The 26,057-nt window shown below is 42.4% G+C and overlaps 3 protein-coding genes across 6 annotated transcripts; 1 reads left to right on the forward strand and 2 right to left on the reverse strand.

Annotated features, from left to right (window-relative positions):
* The first annotated feature begins 299 nt into the window (after positions 1–299).
* Positions 300–1,266, forward strand: LOC125771239 (mediator of RNA polymerase II transcription subunit 18). The gene is made up of 3 exons (XM_049441643.1): positions 300–507; positions 573–663; positions 729–1,266. The coding sequence occupies exons 1-3, from the start codon at positions 383–385 to the stop codon at positions 1,146–1,148; spliced, it is 636 nt and encodes a 211-aa protein (XP_049297600.1). The 5' UTR covers positions 300–382; the 3' UTR covers positions 1,149–1,266.
* On the reverse strand, positions 1,197–4,022 carry LOC125771240 (uncharacterized). 4 transcript variants are annotated; one of them, XR_007419286.1, is made up of 6 exons: positions 3,495–4,022; positions 2,864–3,064; positions 2,319–2,688; positions 2,113–2,156; positions 1,865–2,008; positions 1,666–1,777 (listed from the first exon to the last, which is right to left on the reverse strand). XR_007419286.1 is itself a non-coding variant. In XM_049441646.1 (5 exons), exons 2-5 carry the CDS (start codon positions 2,999–3,001, stop codon positions 1,973–1,975), a joined length of 588 nt encoding a protein of 195 aa, XP_049297603.1. In that variant the 5' UTR covers positions 3,002–3,064; positions 3,495–4,022; the 3' UTR covers positions 1,197–1,972. The 4 variants fall into 4 exon arrangements, 3 of the variants coding, with proteins under 3 accessions (XP_049297603.1, XP_049297602.1, XP_049297601.1); XM_049441646.1 differs by having other exon boundaries at positions 1,197–2,008; XM_049441645.1 differs by lacking the exons at positions 1,865–2,008; positions 2,113–2,156 and adding an exon at positions 1,197–1,625 and having other exon boundaries at positions 1,659–1,777; positions 3,495–4,018.
* An 11,717-nt stretch (positions 4,023–15,739) lies between these two features.
* Positions 15,740–22,229, reverse strand: LOC125772081 (homeobox protein slou). The gene has a single exon (XM_049443433.1). The coding sequence runs from the start codon at positions 20,996–20,998 to the stop codon at positions 18,656–18,658; it is 2,343 nt and encodes a 780-aa protein (XP_049299390.1). The 5' UTR covers positions 20,999–22,229; the 3' UTR covers positions 15,740–18,655.
* Positions 22,230–26,057: the final 3,828 nt, after the last annotated feature.

Here is a 26,057-nt window from a genome sequence, read left to right on the forward strand (position 1 = left end):
TCAAGGTAGTTAAATGTATGCGGTACAGGGATTTTCAAGTTTGTTTACAGTTGTAATACGATACATCAAATGAGTAAAACGAAGACTAAATCAAATCAGTGCTGTAATATAATTCTGCAAAGATAATTTAATTATGGTCTATCTACAGCTAGGTAGGATATTGGATTATTTCATGAATATTGTAAAAATAATCTAATACATCGGAACAATTGAACGAGGTCACCTGTACTATATCAACCTTGGCTATTCAATACGTTCAAAATTGACAGCTAATTGTTGTGTTCTGTTGTATTGTTTACTAAATGCTTTTACCAGCAACATTTCCTGGCGTCCGTACATTTTCGTCACTTTACAGTAGTAAATTGTGCTTTACAACGGTGTAATGGGTGCACAGGTTAATGCTGCCGAGCTGCTGCAGCAAGCACTCAGCTCAAACATTATACCGAATCAGGAGTTTTTATTGCAAGGCTCTATTTTAGATTCAGCGGCAGAAAATCTGCTTCACCGGTAAGGATGGCTCAGGCACGGTTCATCCCAAAAAAACAAAACATAAACCATGATCATACTTCCAGATTGCGAGGGCTTTGCGACAACGTTGATGCTAGTCCGGAAACGTTCAGTGATATAGAAATGTGCTTCAGCTTGAAGTTACCCACAGAGAAGGTAATTTATGCAATGTTTTTGTATCGAAAAATAGATGCTTACCTTGTTGTCGCACATCCTTGTAGACACCGGTAATGACGGTACGGGTACGACGCGCCCAGGACGTGGAAGCACCACTGCAGCTACGATACATCGGCCAACCGGAGCTGGGTGATCGAACCAGACCGACGCTAGTGAGAAGCAGCCTGGATATTGCTTGCACACCGCTAGTAATTGATTTTCTAACCGAGATGGGCTTTCGGTTGGATTTTGAATACTCCACCAAAGGATACATGTTTCGCAAGGGTCGCATGAAGATTACGGTGTCAAAAATACTGAAAAACATGACCGAGCCCATCTCACAGAGCTATCTGGTGGAGCTGTCCGTGCTAGCACCGAAGGGCCAGGATGCGATCGCTGAGGATATGCGCATTTTTGCCGAGCAGCTTAAACCCTTGGTGCAGCTGGAAAAGATCGACTACAAACGATTCGCCCAAATGCCTTAAAGCGTGTGGATGCATTTGATACTCCTCTTCGTTTACATCTTGTAAGTCTTTATCTTTAATACATTCTTGATTTATTGTGAAAGTATTATACTTTTCCAGTAATAAAAAAAACACACACTTTTGCTTTGTAAAAACAACCAACAACGAATTGAAAAATATCACAAATCAATTGAATATGAAAGCCGGAAGCGGTTGATGTGGTTCAACGTTACAGTCATATACCGACATGCGCCCACTTTTCCTTAAATATTGTCCATAGGTTTGAAATGGTAATCTTGGCACCTTCCTTAAATCAATAGCTAATCGATACGCACACCTCGAACCGTGCCTCCAAGCACCGGAGCAAAAAGGGGATGGGGAAAACGCTAAAAGATCACAGTTTCGATGCGATTTGTTGTGCATGCTTTTGGGCGTTTGGAAGCGCGTTTTTTTTTTTGCTTTGTCACCGCCATCCCAAAACGCGAACAAAAGATGGAAGTGGTAACGTGGGTCGGGTAGGGCTTGCGCGATGCTGTCCGTGTGCTGTCTGTATTAATGACATCCAGAACCATGTGCATGTGCATCGGGACCGACCGACGGGCTACGTGGATAATGCTCGAGACTGGTCGATGCAGAAGGGTTTACCGATTCTAGAACGGAGTAGTGACAAAATCAGGCAAAAGAAAGAAATATATAAAAAACACAAAACAAAAACTAAATGTAAGCAAAATGCAAACCTTAAAAAAATATCGAAAACGACAAAAGAACAAACAGAAACGGGTTTATCTTACAGGAAGAGATGGAAAAAGGGATGTGTTTCTTGGTATGAGACGGCAGGTGAGAAATTAGGTCAGAGTTTGATAATTAGAGCGGGTAGTGCGCTAAAAAAAAGAGGCAAAATAAACAAAAAAAATGAAATGATACATCAGAAACCGAAGATCAGAATGCAAACACCAAGTCGGTTCTAAAACCGATTGTCACATACACCGGTTGGACAGGGCGTCGAATGACTCATTGCGCAGCTTTCGGCTGTACGAGGAGCATCGAGGTGCATTTGGACGCAGGTGTGAAAGAAGAGAAGAGAGAGAGAACATGATAAAGAACGATGAACAAGCTAATGGTGCTAATGGATGGTTCCAAGCAAAACGCCAGATGATCGTTATTTACGGGACAGCGGGACCATCATCTTACCTTGCTCTAGACAGCGCGTAGTGCAGATCATTTTCGTCTGTTGTGCCTGAATGTTCTCCATGTTCACCTTCATCGAAAGATGACCGAACAGGAAGTACCCGAGTCCCATACCACCGACCACGGCAATAAACAGATAGCCGTTGTAAACCATCACCGTCAGCATTAGCGCATAACCAAGCATGCTGTGAAACAGAAAGGTAATGGCTTCCGCAAGCAGCTGCCGTACACGGCGTGACAAAGTGCTACCGATCAGTGGACCATTGCTGACGCTACCTTCCAGGGATAGCAGGGTGGCACTTTCGCTTGGAGGGCAGGATCCGGACCGTACCCGTTCTCTTGCTGTCCGTGCGCGTACCTTTGCACCGTGGATCTGAAAGTGAAAACAAACTGACACTTAAACTGAACCAACTTGGGCTGCATTGTCCGCATATCGTTTTTTTTTTATCATTTTAGATCAAACAATAGTCGATGCGTGAACCAACACACTGCACACGGCATATCGGTCAGTGAACTGATTAGAGCTTATCTTGGGCACCAAACCTTACCTTTAGCCCTTCGTAGGCAACGGACAGTGCTGTTAGCGTGAGACAAAGTGCTACCATTGGGCCGGTCCCATTAACGGTCAGACCGGAGAAGAACACATCGCCCACGTCGGAACCCCACCAGAACGACATGTGCATCATGGTGCGATGGGTTTTGTACTGTGCTGCTGCTGTTCGGTGGTTACTTATAGGAGATGCTATAACCTAGAAGATGGAGACAGCAAATGGTATGTTTAAGTTAGTGGTCAGGGTACTGGGTACACGATAAGCGACAAACACACACACACACACAGAGAGAAGTGGGACGGAAACAATAGTTTACAGAACGCAATCTGGCATCGATAAGCGGAACACGGTGCGTAACACGACGCGAGTCCAAAACTGATAATAGATGAACCACCCTTAATAGAGTTGTGGCCTGCTTTGTGTGACCACCCCATCTGTTGCACTTTATGTATCCAGGAAGTAAGTCGGGAACTTTTCCTGGCACAGTTTTCACAATTTGCTCTACGTTGCAACGATTATTTAACACGCTCAATTCGGACGCGAATTCAGGTTTTACGCCTTTCAATCCGGTTTTTGGGGCATTGTTTTATGTAATTCTTTCGCATTCTTTCACCTTCACGGTACGTACCTACGGGTGTGGAGGAACGCCTGTGTGGATTCCTTGTCAAAATTTAGATCCTCCCAAAAGAAGCACCGTCCGTGGGCGGATGTGAAGTTTCGCTACTGCTCATCCGCTAATCGTGACACAAAAGAGCACTTGTGGCAAAAGCGTCAAGGCGTACGTCCCACAGACAATCAGTAATATTGTTCCCTCATTCCATGCGCCACAATAATTACACGGCGACAGTTACCGCTCAGCCAGCTTCTTCCTATCTGCTGATGCAGCACATTCGCGACACCAAATCGCACAGCTTTACATTTGTGTACGCTACGACGGAATGGAAACAACACGAAATGCAGCTGTGTACGGAACGTTCCCGTGTGCAGCGCACACAGTGGAACAGTTTTGTATACGCGTGAGGTATTGTGTAAAACAGCAAACAAAAAAACACAATCGTGTACGCACAGCAGTGTTTTGCTAGTGAGGTAATCTTTAGTACTGTGTGTTGGTGGGAGTTGAAAGCAAACCAATCCGTCCGAACCAAAACAAGATTGCCTTGAAAGGTTAGGCAGCGTGTACACGTAACAATAACAAAAAATGCGTTTCGGATCAAATATTTTTTTAATTTACTTTTTTTATATAATAGTAATACTAGTTTCACGACTAGTTTCTTTGTTTAGGTATTACAGTAAAAGTAAAAAAAAGTATATTTATTTTAAAAAATTAAATGGATTTACTTGACAGTTTTTTGCTCATATAAATTTGATTTTAACGAACACAGAATCGGTATTTTTCTACGAAATGCTGCAGCAACATGAAATTTGTGAATTATAATATAAAATTCTTTCATTTAGAGATGTTAAACAGGTTTAAACATAATAAACAAGAATAAATATACATAACAGCTTTTCCAAAATTTCTGGAAAATATTCCATGAACGTTGTTCTTATAAAGGGCCGATTACATTATGTACTTTTGCTTGGTTTTTACCATGGTAGAATGTGTCAAAATCGATTTGACAGATTCTACCAAGGCATGGTAAAAAACATTCGGTATGTCCTGTGTAGATTCTGTCACCGTGTGGTAGCATAGAAAAAACCAACTTTGTTCCAAGATTGCGATTACACATGAGCCATGGTGTTTTCTGTCAAATAGTGCAGTTTGAAATTATTTTGACACATTCTACCATGGTAAAAACCAAGCAAAAGTACATAATGTAATCGGCCCTTAAATAGTTGTTTTACACGTTAAGCCAAGAACACATGATGCATACTTGTATGCGGCGACAACTGACAGCTACCGTTTTTCTAGGAATTTCTTTTGTTCTTGGCGAGGCGTCGCTCGTGTAGCTGTAGCTATCGTGTGGGGGGTGTCGCAGACGCAGACATGAACGATGTATCAAAAGAAGTTTCGTTGTGTTTATAATGGTGTTCATGGATTCGATGATGGTATCGATTTTTTAAATCGATTTTCAATAATTATGTTGCAAATTATTAGTTAAACAAAATTTAACACATTCAGCACCATTAAATCGGCCCGTTGTTGTATGTGATAAACGGCGCCGATCCACACGGCAGGACCAGGGATCAAATCCCTTCCGGACCGTTACCCTGTAGCAAGGGCTGATAAGGGATATTCAGCTACGTAGTAAAATAAGTCTCGCAAGCCAGAAATGGTCGGCATGACCTCAGAGGTCGTTACGCCAAGAAGGAGAAGAAGCACCATTAAATCGTGATTTAAACATTCTTGCGTAGCTAAAATCAAACATTATTATGCATGCAGAATATACAGCAAGATCCCGCAGCAGTTGATAAGTACAGGACTATTCAGTATGTGTATTGTTCAAAGTCAACAGTTTACATCTATATAAATTTTTCCAAACGTTATACCCCCTTGAATACCGCATTGCTAAGCAAAAAAAAAATAATTCGGATACATAACGGCTAAAATTTAAAAGCAGGAGTTACCCTCGCATCGCTGTGATTCAACTCCCCAACTTATAAAGGTATAAACTCTGGCGATAGCCGAACGTCACCGCGTCGCCAGCTCGTAACCCAGATATATGGGTTACGAGCCGGCGACGAGAAATCAAAAAAATTTGGAGCTGTCAGTTGTCGCCGCATACAAGTATGCATCATGTGTTCTTGGCTTTAGGCTGTCTACACATGAATCCGCGGACGCCGCGGTCCGCGGAAAACACGTATAACTTGTATACCAGTTGGGTCCGCTCGGCTGTCAAATTCCGCGGTGGGCTGTCAAACCTACCGCGGCGCCTGCTGTTCCGCAGATTTCCCAAGCAAAAAGTTTCGACTTGTCAAGAGCAAATGACAGAACGTCTCCCTCTAAAAAATATTCCGTGCCTGCTCGCACTGACACTGAGGGAAAGACGGTCAGAAAGCTCGAGTCGAGTCTGATGAGTTTTCTCATGCTGTTCGCTTCTCTTGGGTTATGCCCTCTTGCTCGTACTCCCGCTCGTTCTACCGTCGATGCAAAAGTGTACAATCCGTGCGGTTGTCAGACTGCTCCAAACACCAACAACACCAACAAATGCATTGGTTTACAACACAAATCGAAGCTATCCGAGTTGTTCGCGGGATCGTATACAGAATCGCTGATGAATCGCTGTACGTTTGCTTTCCTAATTTTTATCATTATTATTAACATAATTATTATTTCATATTAAGAGAGGCGAATGCACCAAGACATCATACAAAAATAAAACAACAGCTCATGCTCATGTGTCGAAGCTGTTGCTGTTTTCTACCACGATTTTGTTATGAGCTGATAGACGTTTTGGGCGTTGGAATCCGATTTGATTATAGGACCGTGAAATAAAGAACCATCAAAGAACTAGTTCGTCATATGCTCACACTGCAGAATTATCCCAACATTTGTATCATGCGTATACGTCGTATCATATGCATGGAAGCTGTGGATGATAAAACCGTCGTGAGTAGTCAAAAACTGGAGCGTAAAACAATAGTGTTTCGTGATCCCAATGATTCAAACGATATTTTATCTTAAGGAATGTATGCATGGCTTGTCGTTCAGACCCATCGTCAAATGATCAACCGATGAAATAATGCGCAAACTATGTGTGACAAGACGTTCTGACGAACGTACCACAGCTTCACACGGTTGTGGAATAATACTCATAATAGACTGAACAATACAATTAAAACAACATTGGAATTGATTGTGAACTGAAATATGTACACACAGCTATGTTGTGTTAATGTAGCTATGTTTATGTTTCATAGCATATTTTGAAACACGTTACAGCTTTCTTTGTGTTGTGAAAAATAAACAGCTGTATCAGTTTAATATGTCTAATAATTCTATTTGCATTTCTCTTAATACAAATCGATTGCGTGGCCAGTGTTCCTCGAAGCATTCTTCTAATGCTTGTCTTTGCCGGCCAGAGTTGCTGATCACAACATTTCATTTGCCATCGATCCTTTCATTCAATTGCTCATTGCATTGCATTGCATTGCATTGCACCAGCTAAGCCCGTGGCCAAACTGTTTCTGTAGGATGCGACCGTAGCGACACTAATATTAAGTGCAAAACATATCACAACACAGCTGAACGTAACACATGGAACATTCTCTAGCGTTTCCTTCTTACCAGCAATCGATGCCGTGCGAAAGATGCTCAGACACTTTAAATAAAAAGCGCGTGTAGAAATTGAAACGCAATGAAACATTTAACAGTGCACTGTACATGAACGTACTTCGCGACATCTGTAATGATCCTATTCGGTATCAAGCAAGAGCCAAGAATATGTTTGAGCCAAGATAATGTTCTGGTACGGCTTTGCATATTAGATGTCACGAGAGCCTACGAAAAAAGGAATGTTTATTTTAATAACAAACCCATACATAATTCAACAAATATCATTGTAAAATCGCCAAACTAAAGCTACGTAAAAACGGTCCGTGTGCGAGGATCACCATTCTATGTTGAAAAATAAAAACACTCGTACAAAAAACACCAACCTAAAAATCATTATTGCTCAGATCAGTGCACAACATGTTGATGCATCGCGCACGAAGCACCACCAGCAATAGAACCATAACAGAACAGCTGATGGTACTTCGTTCGACGCACTGCACGTAGAACAAAACCTGGTCCGTATCAATCCTTTTGGCGCCAAATTGTTGGTACAATCGGTTCGCGAACGCTTGAAACACCACGGTAAATTGCCTCCAAATGTAAGTCTGGGATCGATTCCCGATATTTCCTACCATTACTATCTTTGCAGAAAACACACATGGGCGAGCTGGCAATATCACTCCCGTATATGACAATCATACTTACCCTTGCGCACATCGCGCGAGGATACCCTAACCTTGAAATAATAGTACGGTCTAAATCCTATACCACTAGTCAAAACGAAACAAACCGACAAGCCACAGGCAGAACGAACGAACGAACGCGATGCAAGACATACCAGCGCAGAACAGAACTCGCGAATCGAACAAATACTAGAATAAGCAAGAGCAAGCAAGAGAAAAAAAAGACGATCGACCGCCACACATAGAAAAAAGTAATGTGGCAACGGCTGTGACAAGCTTTTTTGCTTTAATTTTGAAATTGAGCTTTTTGCTAGACATCCGCACGATGACAGCAAAAATCCTGCAGTCCTCCTGCTGTCTGGACGAAACTGACTGATTTCCGGAAATGCTGTCGGCAAACATTTCGGTATACGAAAAATAGGTCGCAACTTTTGCCGAAACTCATTGAAAACGTCCGATTGGGTTTGTTGATGTTCAACAAAACTGTGTTTCCGCGGTGCCGCGGTAGGTTTGACAGCCCACCGCGGAATTTGACAGCCAAGCGGACCCAACTGCTATACAAGTTATACGTGTTTTCCGCGGACCGCGGCGTCCGCGGATTCATGTGTAGACAGCCTTAAACATCGTGCCCACGTCGGATTCCGTACAGAATAGAATCTATTTTATGATCTATTAAATGATCTATTTTAGTTGAGTAAGATCTTTTTTTTAATGAATTCCGTAATTAAACGGCGCTGGTTCCACATGACAGGATCGGGGATCAAATTCTCATCCGGACCGTGCCCCCGTAGCAAGGATTAATTATCCGGTTACGTGATAAAAATAAGTCAAGTAAGCCAGAAGTTGTCGGCATGATTTTATAGGTCATTGAGCCAAGAAGAAGTAGAATAAATTAAGATGGATATTTTGTAAATATTTGAGTGATTATCAAGCACGAACTTTTCTATACACTTTGTCAACTTTTAAGCAGACAGCTCAAAACTATGGGGAGAAATTTTTTACGATTTTAAATATACCTACCATAGTAAACCACGTGTTGACCTATTCCCGATGTTATTAGTGTCGATATTTATTATATTTTAACATGTAAAGCAAGAAAAAACGTTGTAAGACACTATGTATTACATATTAAAATATAATGTTGGGTGTTTCAATCAGCAGATTGGACAAATTAAACTGATTAAATAAAAAAATCATTAAAAAATATCTTTTTTACATCAGCTGCCACATGGTTGTGTTAGAACCGTGCTTACTATGGCTGAATGGACTTTATTGGCTGCGTACGTAAAGTGCAGCCAGAGAAAACGCAGCCAAAAGCTTACGTTTCAAAATCTTTAAACGATTTCCGTTAAAAAAAAAGGATGGAACAGGCGTGAAATGTTAGACTGAAGTATTAATTCACAATAAAGTTGTTAAACAATGCTCACTTACGCTCAATGGACTATTTTATTTTAATAACAGCTCACTGTTTATAAAAAGTACATCTTTCATAAAGGTCTTTTTATGATTTTTTTTTCATATAAAATCGTACGGCGAAATATTTTAGCGAGTGCTATACAAATGTTTTTTTCTTTCGTGTTTAACATTTTAAACAACAATAAAAAAAATGCGTTCTTGACAAGCTGTGGGTCACCGTAAGTGATAAGGAATTCATTCATTCATTAAATTTTTGATAACTGAATGTGTACCGTAATGACAATTTTCGTATTGTGGCACATTGCGAAATAATTTGCAATGCAATTGTGTTAAATGCAATTTCATTTTTTTAATAATATGTTAGCCATTCTGTTGACAATAAACTAGAGAACATTGTATCAGATTATCGATAGCAATCGGTCCCCAAATTCTATCTAATCAAACGGCTGCTAAACGTGCACAAACGTTCATCGCGCGACCCAACGTTGCGATTCTAGACGTAGCGGATCCACCGAGAAGGAATGCTTACACCCTTGCCAAAATGATCGGCCAGCCTAACGTTATCGCCGTTTCGCCGTGCTTTCAGCACTTGATGGGGCCAGTGGCGCATCACAGCGTTGGCTACTGTTCCTGCCTTCTAAGCGTTAAACGAGCGCCCCATCAACCTGATCTCGCTGACCTCGTGGTCGGGGAACGAGCGACAACACCATACACCCGGTATGAGTTGTGTTGCCACTGTTGTACCGTTGCTGCTGGCATAGCCTCACATTCCGATCCTTTCGCGAAAGCAGATTAAAAATAGTCGCCCCATCCTGCCCGACACAAACGCGCGTTCTACCTTTTCACTCATACTCTCTCTCTCTTTCTATCTTTTTCGTTAGCCATTTTTTTTGCTCTCCTGTACGGGAATCACAGGCAATGTGTGGCCATTTGCAAAAAAAATTAAAAAAAAAGTTTAAATGTAATCACATCACATCCGGTCAATTGCAAACCACCACCAGAAACGATGAAGTTGTGAGGTTTAAATAGCAAATATTGATAATAGATACCTAGGCGGAAGGCACTTTAAAGAGGAACAACATTAATTATGTGTGTGACATACTTTTGGTTTTCGTTTTATTGGTTTTATTAAAATCTTGATTTAACGCGCAAATCAACACTGTGCAATTTTAACAATAATAACAATTTTATTTATTTGTTTTTAATTGAAGAATAATTTGTGTTTTTTTAACGTTTTTTCATAGTATAAACTTTTAATTATAATTAATGTTAATTCTATTCATTTTTGACAATTTGGCTTTTTTTGGAAAACCCTGACTTTCTCCAAGTCTAATAAACCGATTAAAAGGGAATGTTTATCAGATACTAGTTATACAATTTACTAGAATTCGTCAATGGCCTTTTCCTGATTTGCTTTTTTGTCTTTTAGGTTATCAGTATAATAAAATAATGAAAAAATTTCAATAAAAAAATAGCTTTTTGAAACTTTAAATATTCACCATTTTATCGCTAATTAAAATTTCAACAGTCGACACAAAAAGTAATATAATGTTAAATATCGCCTTACAAACTAGTTTGCAACGACAAAAAAATTTTGTTTTGTGTTTAAAATTAAAAAAAAAAGATCATTTTAATATTTTGTATTATAACCTTGATGTAAAAACATAAATTAAAAATAAATTAATTGAAAAATAAATGTCACCTGGACACGTCTTACGGACTTATGCCGATCATCATATGCACCCTCTATTATCAGGTTAATTATTCACTGTGCCAACAACAACAAAAAAAAAACCCTTCAAATTAGTCTTATCGTTTGTTCGTTTGCAACATGGCACCGTCCTTCCGGTACGTTCTTAGATCGTGGGAGAGAACCGACGGTATCCGATGTATCGACGTATCGAGGTGGTCCCTCATCGATTATATCGATAGCCCCCACAAGACACAACGTTCTACAAGCGAAATGGTCGGTTTTCGTGGGAGCGCAAGGAAAAAAAATCGCATCCCACGTTGCGACATCCATCCGGGGGTTGTTTGAGGCTCCACCATGTTTGATAAATCACCTGCTACCATGTCATTGGGGCCCAGCGTTTTAACGCCATCCATCTTACGCCCTCGGGACTGCCATCGAAAGTTAGAGCCCCGTCCGGGTGCTACAGTTTCAAATCGTCCACTTTGCCAAATCACTGGTCCCTTCTATTTATGGGCCAGGTTGATAATGAAGTGTGTAAGAGAGTTGTTTTTCGCACGCTGCCCACTTGACAATGCTGTGAGGGGTCCAAACTAATTCAATTACAAATCAACCCCTTTTGCCGGACAAAGGGTGGTAAATGTTCCTATCACCACTTGTATGATTAACACGCTTGGTATGGTGTGAGGTGTTTGATTTCATGTTTAGCTAAAAGTAAACCATTTAGCATTTTAGTATGCTTTTGTTTTAGTTGTTTTTGTTGTACTTTTCTTTACAAAGTGTAATTTACTTTTCCTTTACTTGATTATTTTTTTATTATTACATTCCTTACTCTGGTTTGTAGTACATTCCATACCATTTTACATTGTGGTTTGTTTTCTTATTGGTATGTTTATTATTTTTTAATTTTTTTTAAAGTCCTCTCACCTTCGCTTCTTTAATTTGTATATTATATTATTATATTATTTATATATTATTTATGTTTACTTTGTTATTTGTTGTTTGAATTTTTTTTTACAATTTTTCTCAACTCTTATTTAATCTAACCTTCTAGTAAAAGTAAACTGGATACTTGTATTTTGCTTTGTTTAGTTTACTTGTCTACCCTCTTTTTTACGAATTATTGAATTGAATTATTGAACTTGCTTTGTATATTACATTCTCTATTCATACCTTTTAGCTATACCTATCATATTACTGATTTATTTAGGATTTTACTTAGTTCGTTTTTCTTGTTTTTGTAAGCATCAATGTCCTTTACATATTTACTTTAGTTTGTATAATTTGAATATTTATATTTCTTTTTATTTCTTAGAATTTTCTCCCCCTTTTTGAATTATATTTTCAAGTACAATGTGGATATGATTTTCCCCCGTTAAGTTGTTAGATATTTTTATTCGTATATCGTAGATTCGTATATATTTTTAGATTTAGATTCGTATCACTAGTTCATTTCCTTTTTTTCACTTTTCTCCATATTTGTGTGTGTGTGTTTCTTTTTTGTTAGTTTCTTTATGCTTTTTTCTTTTTTCCAAGTTTTGTTTACTGTTGTCATCAATTTTGTATTTTATATTCCACTTCAACTAATACTTACTCTATTTTTTTGTTATTGCGTATGTTTTAAACAAATTTGTTTTATTTTTACAATTATTAGATTTATTACATAATCTACGGTTACAATTCTAGGTAAATATTTATCGTGATTAATCAATTAAATACTAAAACGATCTCGAATCCTGTTTCAATAGCATGAAACATTTTTTTTTGTCAGTCAACGACTATTACTTTCAGAAACAAATTTAAGACGTGGTAAGAGCTAAACATAAGATATTGGTTGCGTGTGATGTGAGTTTTACGTGCGTTAATTAAATTATACCCCTTTTTTCCGTATGATCGTTTTGGTGCTGTAGTAGAAAGCAAATAGAAATAAAATAATTGTAGCAACAAAAAAAAGCTCTAACTTTAATTTTTTTATCTCATTTGGTTCGGAAAACACGTGAGAAAGTCAAGCAGAACCGTCAATGCATATCTCTTCATTCTTTTTGGACCCCTTTTTCTTTAGTGGCCAAATGTTTAACGTGTCAGGACAATATTCCTTCCTCCAGAACGCCCACCCTGACGGAAGTGTTCCGTAAGCCCCGCCAGGACATGATGCGCTTTGTGTCACTGGATGGCCCGTTTTCGTAATAGGTTCACCGGTAATTTGATACCGCATTTCGCGTGTTGCTCGAGGAAAACTCGAAAGAAAGTGAAAAGCATTCAACTCGTGTGCGCGAATAACCCATTCGCGGCTTTCAAAAAAAGGTTCAAGGACAGCCAGAGGGCATTTCGAGGCCACAAAAGGGGTTAATTTAGGGTGCGGAAGGGTGCGCTAAGGTGGTGGCAGCTTTATTGTGCTCCGTCTGATTCAATTAGGCGTGCAGTACTTAGTGAAAGTTGCATCGATTTTCTCCTCCTTTTTTGAAAGGGGGTGGGGGGGACGGGGTGGGTGCGATGGGGCCACCGTACACTAAATGAATTAATGGTTTCACATTTCTTTTTTGAAAAAATTGGAGCAAAAAAATCACACAATTTGGAGTTTTTGCTTGCTTCCCCAAAATTTTAGTTTTATTGTATGAGATGTGATGAAAAGTGACACAGTTCATCATTGTGGCAGAAAATTTAACTATTAATTCCACCCATTTGATTGGAAACTTGGAAACCGACCGACCAACAATTGTAGGCGCACATCTTCGGTTTCAACTGCAACAAATTTTCCAATAGTGCGAAAGTATTCGAAACAAAAATAAATAAATGAAAACAAATAGCCCGTAGATTGGCTGACCGATAAGGAGGGATTGTAGTTGAAACTGAAATTAAATATATCAATATAATTCATCACCCCTCGCCCATCGTACCCGCCATCAGGGGCTCATAAGCTGACCTGAACGACCGTGTCGTTCAATGTTATACGGTCACTTTTCGGTTGAATGATAACGCAATACGCGCTCAATTGAACGTACGATGGTAAAAATCGGTTGGAAAACTTGGCGGCAAAGCAATGAATTTCTTATTTACTGAACCTGCCCCTCCGGATGATCACTAGTTTCTCTTTCCTTAATTCACTTTCTTTGCCGTAATTAGGTTCAATGGGGTGCTGTAGTCATTTTCGGTACCATATCGGGGGAAAATATCTGGCCATACATGTGGGTGTAAAATTTTTAGAACCTAAAACTACGCTTAATGATTTTTATTTGAAGTTTTTAAACGTTCGGTTTTAGCATCTTGACACAAAAACAGCTGGATCATTTTTGTTTACTGGAAAATTTTATTCTACTCACATTTTTTGTTAAATAGTTCTATCATAGAGAAAACATGACTTGAACATATTTTACTATTGAACTACAGTAGAAAAATGGAGCAAAATTATAATCATAATACCTATTCGATCATTGAAATATCTGTTTATTCTGCTAATTAATATAGAATTCAGCGGCGGCCCGGTGGTGCATGTGATAAACGGCGCCCGTTCACATGGCAGGACCGGGTTCAAATCCCATCCGGACCGTCCCACCGTAGCATGGACTGACTATCCTGGTACGTGTTACAATAAGTCTTGATACGGCCAGGACGTTCTAACCGAGCAAAAAAAAATTATAGAATTCTATATTTTCTCTCTGAAAGCTAAGATTTCAATTGAATGATTGGAACTGTAGGGAAGTTTGTTAGCGACCAGTTTTATATTTCACAAACAGCAGGATCAAATCTGATATATAAAAACCCTGCAAATTATAAGGAGATTTAGAAGTTAATCATAAAAATAATAGTTTCTTCTAAAATGAAATCAAATTGAATAATAAACATTATTATTTTTATCACACAGTATTATTTTTTATGAAATAATGTTTAAGTTTTTAACATTTTACTTGTTTAAATAGCTAAGACATAGTTGATTTTTTTGTCAAAAATGTTTTATTTTAGAAAAGAGTTGCTACTACATACACCACTTCAACAAAGCGTTACGTATTGTTGCATTACATGCATTAAAATATTTATCCTCCGAAGTATAATTCGTTGTTTTCACTCTACTGTAGGATTATCGCATAATATGGTAAAATATTGTAAGTAATATCGGAGTTCTTTGGTAGAACACACAGCAAAAAAAATAATCCTTGAGACGATTTAGGTATATGGTAGCGGCGCGGATTTTTATACGTCAGGACCGTGTATCAAATCCCATCCCCGGACCGTATGTAGGACTGACTATTCTGCTACGGATAAATCAAGTCACGGAAAGCCAGGAAGCATACAAAAGACACCTCTCCCTTGAGGTTATAATGCCACATAAGAAGAAGAATTTAATTAATCCAACAAACCGTTCAAAACCGTAATGGCTGGTGAAGCATTAAGTAGAGGAAATTATGTTTCACATAGTCATATAAAATTGCCAAAAAAAAAGTAGACAAAGTTATTAATAAAATTCCAACCTGAAGTTCAGTAGATAAAGACAAAATGTCTTTCTCTGTAAGTGGTCGAGAGGAGTTATTATAAGGCAATCTTTATATTAAATGATTTATGTTTTGTATATTCGGAAAGATATGTGAAATACAAGAAAAAAATTGTTAAATTCAATATGATTTCAAACAAGCAACAATAAATAAGGAACTGCCATTCTAACATGTGATTCTCGACGCATCGAAAGCTGTAGTTAAATTTTCATTCCAGACAACCGATTCCCAAATTTTTGGAAACTCGCAGTAAAAAGACTTGGTCAAACTCCTGTTTTTACCTGCAATTTAAGCACATATCATCGCTCCGACAAGTGTAAAATATTTTCTTTCTTTCAATCGTTCAACATACAAAACAGAAGGTAACACAACATTGGCAAATTATTATTTCAACATTTGTTTTTTTCATTTTATTTTCACATTTCTTCTTGCATCTACTGTATTGCTCTACCATTTCATATACACACATGTGGCTGTTTGTGTGTGTTGGCACTTGATTTACTTTTGTTATGTTTTGTATATTCATTATTGTTATTGTATTGTATTGTTTGCATTTAACCAACATGCTAAATGGTGCTGTAAATGGTGTGTGGTTTCGCTTCACATGGCTTTCTTTCCCCCGTCGTTCTTCCCACACTATTACCTATCTGTTTAACCTTGCGTGTGATAAGTATTTGATCTGTTTGTCTTAGGATATTAATCTATAATAGTATATATGTATATGAACGCTCTCCACTACACTACGCTAAGCTCGTTTCTGCTTGCTTTAATAGTTTTACTTTCTATCGCAATGGTTTAAATTATGATAATACATCTACAACTAACCACTACTAAACGTTTGATTCGTTTTCATGTAGGCACTCGAAGTTCACAATTACGTTGCTATTACTTTTTTTTGTTGATATTACGCGCTTTCCTGTAGTTGTTTTCCGTAAACCGTTACACTCTGCTCTGGTGGAAGAACTCGATTTAGGGGATGGTAGAGGGAACGGGATTTGGGAAGGGATTTGCGATTTGGGCAAATAAAAGGCTATAAAGAGGTGGAGGTGGATTCGAGTTTGCAAATCAAACAAATCGCTAGAGCAGGTAGTATCGTGCTAATAGAATAGTGTTTCATAACATTTCCCCTCTTTACTGCTTACACAAAACAGTATATTACAAATAATTCTTACTTAACTCTAGCTCATGTTTAGTTTCTTAAACGTATCGTTAAATATGCACGCACAAAGAAAAAACTTCATCTACTGTACACCACATCGTTTACGATCTGTTGGCACCTTTACGGGAGATAGTGTCAAAAGGAGCGATAGAGAGAGAGAGAGAAACATAGAGATCGAGAAAAAGTCCAATTTAAGTTAATATGCACCGTTACAAATCAGTCAAGTTTTCGGTTGCATTGCATAGTGCGGGTTTTATAAGTGATTAAGGCTTTGATTTGATTCCGATGCCTAAAAAAAGACATATCTTAAGACTCATTTGCTGACTTGAGCGCTTCCCTTTCGGTGATCTTGACCCTTTGTTTTGCCCTCAAATGGTGGTTTCTTTTGCCCAGCCCCTTACGATGCAACGCCCTGGCATTAACAGTTGCTAAATTTTCCTACACCACAACAGTCACAGGATATGATCGGTTTTTTTTCTTCTTCTCTCTTTTACGTTTGTTTTCAAAGCCTGGTTCTGTTTGTCGTTTCATACGTTATTGCTTGAGTGTCTTGTGTGTTTTTTTGTTTTCATTTTTTGCTCGCTACACTGTTTTGATCCACCCGCAGAAGGGGGGGCCCCATGTACTGCACTTCGCCAATTGAAGTCTAATTTTAGCTACCGCTCGAAAGGTATGATGATGCAAGCCAGAAACATAAAACCGCTCCATCCCTCCTCGATCGTAATCAAGCGGAACACCGGTTAACCCTAACATTGGGTGACAACCGGGCACTGGGGTATCTACACAGCACAGCAAAACAAAAAGAAGCTTACAGGTGACTCAAAATCCAAAGCCAAAAACGAACAAAAACAAAAAATCACAAACACATCAATAACGCGCTAGCAAACATATTTGTCCAACCCGGTGCTGCGAACGAATGAGGTCGATGCGTAATAATAGGGTCTAGTTCAAGAAGTGCATATGCGAAGCAATTATTTTAAAACATTGCCCCTGTTATGTGAAACTTCTGCTGCAAAGTACCACCGGTAGCGCACATTGCACCCATCAGAACTACTACCCTTTTCTCGCTCTCTTTCTCTCTCTCCCTCTATCAGTTTCCTCGGATATGCGTCGCTATTTGTTCGTCGGTGGATTTTTGGGAAATTCCCAAACAGTACCTTAACACTCTAAATACACTTGGTGCCAAAAACGAAAAGAACAAGCAAAAAGGTGCGAAAAGATACGGCCCATCGGTAGACCTTTTTCGGGTGGTAAGGATGTGTGTCCCTGTGTATGTTGTAAAATGCAAATCATCAGTTTTGCATATATTTTGTTGTTGTTGTTGTTGTTGGTCCCCGTTTGCGTTCGACAATTGGAAAACGACATGCCCACCTGTGTACCCTGTACGCCCGTGTAATAGTTGAAACCCGTCCGAATGTAAGCAAGTCTTCCCGATCCTGTCAGGTCAACCGATACGAGGCTACCTGTGTTCGAGGATCTCAAGGTGTTAAGGGTGCTCTATTCCAATCCTATTCAATTGACCCATTAGCTATCCTCAATTGAAGACATATGTCTAGGTGTAAGCGATTCGGTTTCTGTGGAGAACATGCTAATGGCACCTTCAATTATGGCACCTGCGAGAGCGAAGCTCGGATTGTGTGTGTGTGTGTGTTTATAATGGTGGGGAAATCCCGCATTTTCCGCTCTACCCTTCGAGTAGCTGGAGATCAAACTATAGAAAGAAAAAGAAAGTTAGAATTCAGGATGATAAGGTGCGTCAGGGTTGGTGTTAATCCCCGATCGACACCTGCGCAAAACCCCATTCCAGCAGAAACCTAAAACAAGACCTGCTCGTTCTGGTACATCCTTTTTTCTTCATTTCTTTTTTTGCTCTCTCTCTCTCTCTCTCTCTCTCTCTCTCTCTTTCTCTCTCTCTCTCTCTCTCTCTCTCTTTCGTTCCATCTTTGCAAACTGTTCTTTTTTACGCATTTAAGACATTACGATTCATCCCTCCCCTGTATGTTCAAATATCCAATATAGTAAAATATCACATTTCAGTTAAATAAAACAAATATGATTAAATGGCCTACAAACAAACAACAAAACTGCTACATCTGCTATGCACCTAGCACACCCGACGTACTGCTGCCAGAATGAAATCATCCAACCACGACGGGTGATCGCACGGTACCACCGAGCGGACCGGAAGCTGGTGATGGCGCGATCACTTCACCATGCGGATGATGATGGTGATCATCTTCCTGCTCCTGCTGCAACCACTTCTCCACATACTTGCGGCTGATGTTGTACTTGGTGGCGACCGCACGGTAGTCACCGCGGCAGGCCACATCATGGTAGAAGCTGTCGATGGCTTGCTGCTTCAGCTTTTCCGACTGACCGTGGCTACTGTGGCTGGAACTGCTGCTATGGCTGGTGTTGTCCTCTTCCGGACCGCTGCAGACGGATGAGATCGAGGTGGAACTATCGTACCCGGACACGGGCGATGCTTGCGGTGAGCTCCAGCAACCTCGCCCAGTCGGTACTGTAGTACTGGACGGTGCATCGGTACTCCCGCCGGTTCCATGCGATGACTGTGCGGCAAGCAGATACGCCGGTGGACTAAGCTCGTACGCGTGCTGCTCATAGTAGGCAGGTGAACTAGCGCTCCAGATGATTGGATACTGCTGCTGCTGCTGCTGATGGTGGTACGAATGTAACGATCGTGCACCAATTAATGTAGGTGTCATCGGCCGTTCAACGATCGCAGGAGATTCACGCGTCGAATCCTTATCATCGTCGGCGAGCGCAGAATCGGGTCGCTGTTGCTTGGGGCAGACGGTTTTGTCTTCCGGTTCCTTCTCGTCGAGCAGGTACGGTTTGAACAGCTTCACCGATTTGGCAGGTCGGCTTGTGTCGGGCGACACGATCGGACCGCTCATTGCCGATGCGGATCGTTTGCGTTCCGGCAGTGTGGTAGCAGCAGTAGCGGACCGACGGCAGGAAAGATCCCACGCCTGTTCCATCGCACCGACACGATCGTCGTCGACTTCTTCCACACTAATTTCCTCCTCTTCACACTCCACCTGTTCCACCTTTACCGTACGATCGAACGCGATCGGTTCGGGCTTGTAGTGCGCGTGCTGCTGGCAGGAAGGAACGGGCGAAGGAGCGGACTGTAACCCCGGCCGGGAGAGATCGATCGGATGATCGTAACGGTGGGCGGTAGCGGCGGCAGCAGTGACGGCGGCTGCTGCAGCAGCCTGTGCCGCTGCTGCGACCGCACGTATATGGCCATAGTAGTGTGTATCGTTCGCACCACCGGTCGACGACAGTGCTGTTGGTGTCGCGCCGGCCAGCAACGGTACGGGCGAAAAGATGACAGATTGTTGGTGATGGTGTGTTTGGTTCGCCATCGTATCGCCACCAGATGGCGCTGCTGGGTCACTTAATGCGAGCAACTGATGCGATGATGGGGACCGCACCATCGAGTTGGGTGACGCCGAACAGAGCGACGAAGCCGAATGTGCTCCAGAGGATGAGGAGGCAACCGAGAGGGGTGAGCAGGAGGATACAGGTACTGCGGCAGATGTGGCACCTGTGTGGGACAGAACGGGTGACAGCAGACCGGTGGCGCTTGCGCCATTACGTGCGACGCGTTGTCTGACGGTGTCTAATCCAACTTGCTGCTGCTGTTGCTGCTGCGGTTGCGACTGGTGCTGTACCGGTGGTACAGCGATCGGATGAAACGCCAGTGGATGTACCGGCTGTTGCTGCTGGTGCATATGGTGCTGGTGATGGTGATAGTGCGCTGCCGCTGCTGCTGCTGCTGCGGCTGCTGCCGCCGCTGCTACCGATGGCGCTTGCATTAAACCCGTCAAACCCGGCGCATGATGATGGTGCATCGGCTGATAATGTAGGTGATGATGCGACGGATGCACATAATGTGCCGCAGGATGATGCTGGTGATGGTGATGATTTAGAAGATTTATTTTCATCGATGCACCGCTGTTAGTGTTGGCGCTGCTGCTGCTGCTGCTACCGTGACCCGTCACTCCTGTCGAGCTTCCGGAACCGCCGGCATTACTACCGCTGCTCGGGTGATGACCGTTGTTGTTGCTGCTGCTGCTGCTGCTACTATTACCACCACCATTTGCTACGACCGAACGAAGATTGTTTTCCACCTGCAGCCATTTTTGAATTTGCCGCCGGTGAATGCCATACTTGCGGGCGGTTGCCCTTTGGTTTCCCTTGCAGTCACCATCGTTCCGGTACGAGTCGAGCACCTGTAGCTTGAACTGTGGCGTAAAGATGCGCCGCGAACCCATCTTGGCGGAATTGTGTGCGGTCGTGGTCGAGGGCGATGATGAACCGGTGCCGGTAACGATGGCACCCGTCCGTCCGGACGACCCAGTGGACGATTCACTTTTGACAATCATTCCCGCAACCGTTAGTGAACCGTGTGCCATTCTCTGCTGTTTCTGTTGTTCGTAATTTCCGCACATTCAAACAAACCACCGCTTGTTTATCGTTTTGCTTTTGTTTTATTTTCTATCCTTTAAGGCACGTGGAAACGTTTTTTTTGTTGTTTTTTTGGGGAAAAGAAACCGCCTTCCCTGTTTTACACCACTACAAATCGGGCGGTACACATACACACACGCAAACACACTTCGAACAAAGCTTAAAGGCACTCGGTGTTGTGATTATTAACGCTTGATATGATGCGATTTACTTGTGGCACATTACGATACGGCACAAACATTGCTGTTCGATTTTTGAAGTTTTGTTGTGTACTGTTTAAAAACTGTCAAAACAATAATACGCCGCCTGCTTTATGGAGACGCCCGGTGGCGTTTCTTGCATGAAGTTTTGCTTCTTCTTTTTTCTTCACCCTCCCTTTCGCTATATGAACACCAGAGCGGGTTAGGTTTGTGTGTTTTGCTGTGATTCCGATTGCACTGCACCGCACTGATGATATGTATCTCGGTAGTAACACTTGGCCCGAAAATTGTGTTTTCCAATCAATCCACTTAGCAGCAACTATTATCGCGTGTACCGAAAGGGGTAATTAGAAAACCGAAATCGCTCGGCTCAACAAAAAAAAACACACGAGCGTAATTATCTCCCGTCTTTTGCTGTTATTGTATAACGCGCAACACACTGCACACTTGCACATGACGGTACCCAGAGCCGGGAGTAACACACTTGTCACCGGAGAAAAATAATCGAAGGCACCGGAAGAACACACACTGTATCACTGCGCTAAACGGACGTTTGTTTGGTTTTTTCTTTTGATTTGCAAAAAAAAACAATAGTAGTCCAGAAAACGGAACGCAATAAACAATCGGGAAGAACGCGAGACCGACGGGAACCGTTTTGCTGCCCGCTGCTGTTGAGGTGTGTTTGCAAAGTGACAACACCTGAAATACTGCGAGTGTGTCAGACTGTACTACTGTTCGCTGGCTGACTGACTGGCCTGCTGCGAGCTTCGCGAGAAACGTGCGTGCGCCCTGCTGCAGTTTCTATGAAGAATTAAAAAAAAATCTCTTTCTCCGAAGCCGAACCCGACGATTCGTTCGTCGATCACGGTCGTGGTATGGGTGTGCATATGTGTGCCGCGGCACAACCGATAACACCCACACACACTCACACGCCGCGCCGTACCGCGGGCGTGTACGGTCGGCGAGTTTGTGTGCGTGTGTGGTTGATTCATGCTTCGTCACATGATCGTGCGCGAGAGGAAGAGCGAGCAAGAGCGAGACCCTTTTCGTTGCGTCCTGTTCCGCGAGTCAAGTGCCAGAACCTGCCCTGCTGGTGTGTGTTGATGCGAGAGAAAGAGCGGGCGAGAGAGAGAGAGAGACAGTAAACTCGTTTCAACGCGTCTTTCCTGCGGTACAGGTGCGGAACGATGGTTGCGGGTGTGCGGTGTGTTGGTCCGTTCGATGGAATGTCGTCCGGCTGTTTGTGGAAGCAAACGCGTTTGCGGAGGGGGAACAGACGCGGAACGCGCAGCCAAACGAGACAGTCAGCCGTCAGCAAAGGGGCTGATATTTATCCGTGTGTATGTGTTGCCGTTCGCCACATTCATAACGCCTACTGGTCTACCGGAGCGTCCGTTCTTTTTCTTTCGCCCTTACTCTCTCCCTCGCTCTCTTTCTTTCGTTCTCACTCGCGCACACACAGTTTTGCGATCTCGAGAATGCCACTCGGTCTGACCGGACTGCGAGATCGAAATATTCCCTCATCCACCCCGCACTGTGCATTCCCTCTTCCGGCTTCATCCCCTTTGCCAACATAACAAACGGACGCGACACAACTCGTTTTCTAACCGTTCTCTGCATGTGTGTGTGTGTGTGTGTGTGTGTGTGTGCGTGTTGCTAGTTGGTTGCCCTGTTGCCGTCATCCATGCCGCCGCTTTTGCTGGGGCGGCTAAACCACCTTCACCTTTCACCCTCGCAAACCCGCCGCGTGTTTCCGCATGCGTGACAGCTCATCTCGTTCGATCGTGCCTCAAGATCGGGGAGGCGAGCAGATTCCAAAACGGAGATGATTTATCGACGCACCCCAACAGTGATCCCAAGGGTTGGGGCAGCTTTTTGTATGAGGTGAAGGGGAAAAGGGGAGGAAAATAACCCCCTAAAAATAATTTCAATTTGACACATTCACGTCCCCCCCCCCCCCTCCGGCACACTCTCCGGTCACCGTCGATCGTGTCATTTTGGCACCACTTATAGCTGTGCCAAAAATGTTAAAATAAACCGCGAGTTCGCTAAAAAAAAAAGCCATTTTCTCTTTCGCTCCACCGTTTGTTAGTTGAGAGAGCGCTTATCTCGCTCTGGCTTTTTTCATCTCACTCATTCAATGATCGGCCGATGATACTCGTTTTCTTTGAACAAGCATACAGGCATGACCGCGCCGCTACTGTCGTGTAGTTATGTGTGTGCATGTGAGAAGCAAACGTGGCAACGCAGCATTAGCATCGCATCGCGATAATGTAGCTGACACTCGGTCTCGCTTGTTCAGACTAGCTCCAACGTACGCACATTTCCACACACACACATGCACACCCCTAACGCAATGGTTCGATTATTGTGTCGGCATCTCTCGTTCTATTGCTTTCGCACACTGGTATACATCGCTCATACACATGCACACTGCGATGGAAGGCGCGGAAGCAAAAGCAACAGCTCGCTGTTGAGTGAGCGCAAGGCCTGCCTAGACCGCACCAGACAAATTGTCGCCACGGCGGCTCGCTCGCTCGCTGTGCTCGGGCGTCCGTCCCTGGTGAACACCAGACAAAGCGTCGCGCGGCTGGAAGCAGCATCGTCCGATGAATGATGCGTTCTTCGGTTCTCTTTTCCTCCCGCTGCGAGGTTCCACGAGCGTGTTGGAGGTGTAGCGATGGTCCATTCGCCCGAGAGGTCACTACCGGAACGCAGTCAAAATGTCATTACCAATCTTTTTTTTCGAAAAAGGGAATGAGCAGGGAAGCGGAGACCTTACAAGTAGTACAGCACATTACGGCAAGAGCATTGGCAAGTGCAATATACCCTAAGCGCAAGTGCTGCGAATTAGAAAATAAAAAGAATTAAAGTATTTATAGAAGTAAAAGGGAATTTTCAGCTATTGTATCGAATCTATCAGGTCTGGACTGATATCTAATGATTTGACCTTCTGTTTTTTTCTTTAAATTTTGCATCGGTTTCAGGACTTTCAGACATCGAAGGATGTCAATGATCTCCAAGGACATTCAAACCAGTTGCTTTAAATGTTTTAATGCCTTTAACTTATGAAACCAGTAGCTTAAATTTTAATAATTCTGTACCCAATCGATGAGGTTGCACTACGACCATCAGGATGACATTTGTGACATGGTCGACGATAAAGTTATGTCTATTCCCGGAGCTCCAGGTTCGAGTACCTGAGCAACCGATGGTTAAAGAGTTCTAATCGATAAGAATTTATACATAATTTGAATCTAGGTTGTATAAGTTGTTAAAATCTTATTACCTTTTATAGAAGATTTCGAGGATTCTGGTGAGTATAATTGTTCGTTACCTCATACGATACGATACATTACGATACGAAAGGCAATACTGAAGATTAGAGAAGTTCAATTGAGTAGAGAACTAAGGTAAAGCAGCCTCAAATGATAAGAAAAATATCAAGCTTTAAAAGAACACAATAGAAACATTGGAACAAGGTCAGTGTGACCTTATATTAACCTGCAACTCAATCGTTTCTTGCTTGCTAGTTTGTCTGAAATTGATAATTGCCCAGAATAGTTAAAAAAAGAACCGACATGGCTTACATTACATAAGTCGCGAAGATATAACCGGGCTACCCATAGGTGCACTTAGTCCAAATGAGGTGCGAAGTTATGACATTTCGGTTCTAAGGTCAATGGTACAGACAGAATAAACGTGCGTATCAGGCGGAAACGTGCCGTTTCTACCTGTACCCCATCACGGTCATCCCATTGACGGACACAGTGGGTATCTCGGGTGGTCTCGGGAACTGCTGTGTCCTGCGAACCGGTGCGGACCATGTTGCATAACCTTAAAAACTGCAACCAGTGAAAGGTCCTTGAGGCCGATAGAGTCAGTGAGCGGCTAAAAAGAACACTACAAATGCGCCATCCTCCCGCAAAATCTAGATCATAATTCAACCCACCGGTTGCGGTCACCTTCGGGTATCGCCGACACTTACGCACCTGCAACCCGCCGGTGAACTCCCCCCCCTCCCCACCCCCTACGTCCTCTCGCCACAATTGCGCAACAGCGAAAGCGCTGCCGGCTGAATGCGGTGCGAGTTTTTCTTGTCCTTTTGTCCTTCACCGCCATCGGTGGCCGGTGTGACCTCGCAGCTAGTTTTGTGTGCCGATGCGCGAAAGGCGCCGGACAAGGTAGGACCTTTCCTTGACTTTCCTTTGCCGTGGTGGTTGGAGATCGGAAGAAAAAAAGCAACAAAAACGTATACAGAACGCCTGGGATGTCCTTCGTCTTTTCGGGGGGGATTCCTTTCACTGACCTACTGAAGGGCGATTTGTGGAGCGTGAGAAAGCTGCCAGATCTGGGGAGCAACAATTTCGAGGTGTAATAATTATGGAACTGGATCAACGCCGATACCGATAAGACGATCGCGCAATCGTACTAATTTTATTGCACGTTTAAAAACCGATTAAAGTGTGTCACAGAAAGGTAAGCCTGTGGGAACCTGGCCAGTTGTCAAGTGAATTTCCGAAAAGTCCTTCGAGACTTTGGATGGTAAGTTTTGCTTACTTCTCTCACTTTTTTTATCGGTTAATAAAGAAGCCAGTATTAGAAATCAGTGAAGAAGCTGCTCGCTACACAACGTGATCGTTGCGCGTATGATCGAGAAAGTCAAAAGTCATCGCGAAATCCGCGTTCGAATTAAAATGGAACTCTTGATGACGGCTTAAGCGCACGTGGTCGGTAGCATTTTGCGCCTGCTTGTGTTCCTCTACCTCCAAACACACACACACACACACAGAACAGAAGCTGAAGCTGTCTGAAGAACCGGGAAGAACGCGGAAAAATAGCG

This window comes from Anopheles funestus, chromosome 3RL, assembly GCF_943734845.2.
Source record: "Anopheles funestus chromosome 3RL, idAnoFuneDA-416_04, whole genome shotgun sequence".
In the NCBI taxonomy this organism is placed as follows: Eukaryota; Metazoa; Arthropoda; class Insecta; order Diptera; family Culicidae; genus Anopheles; species Anopheles funestus.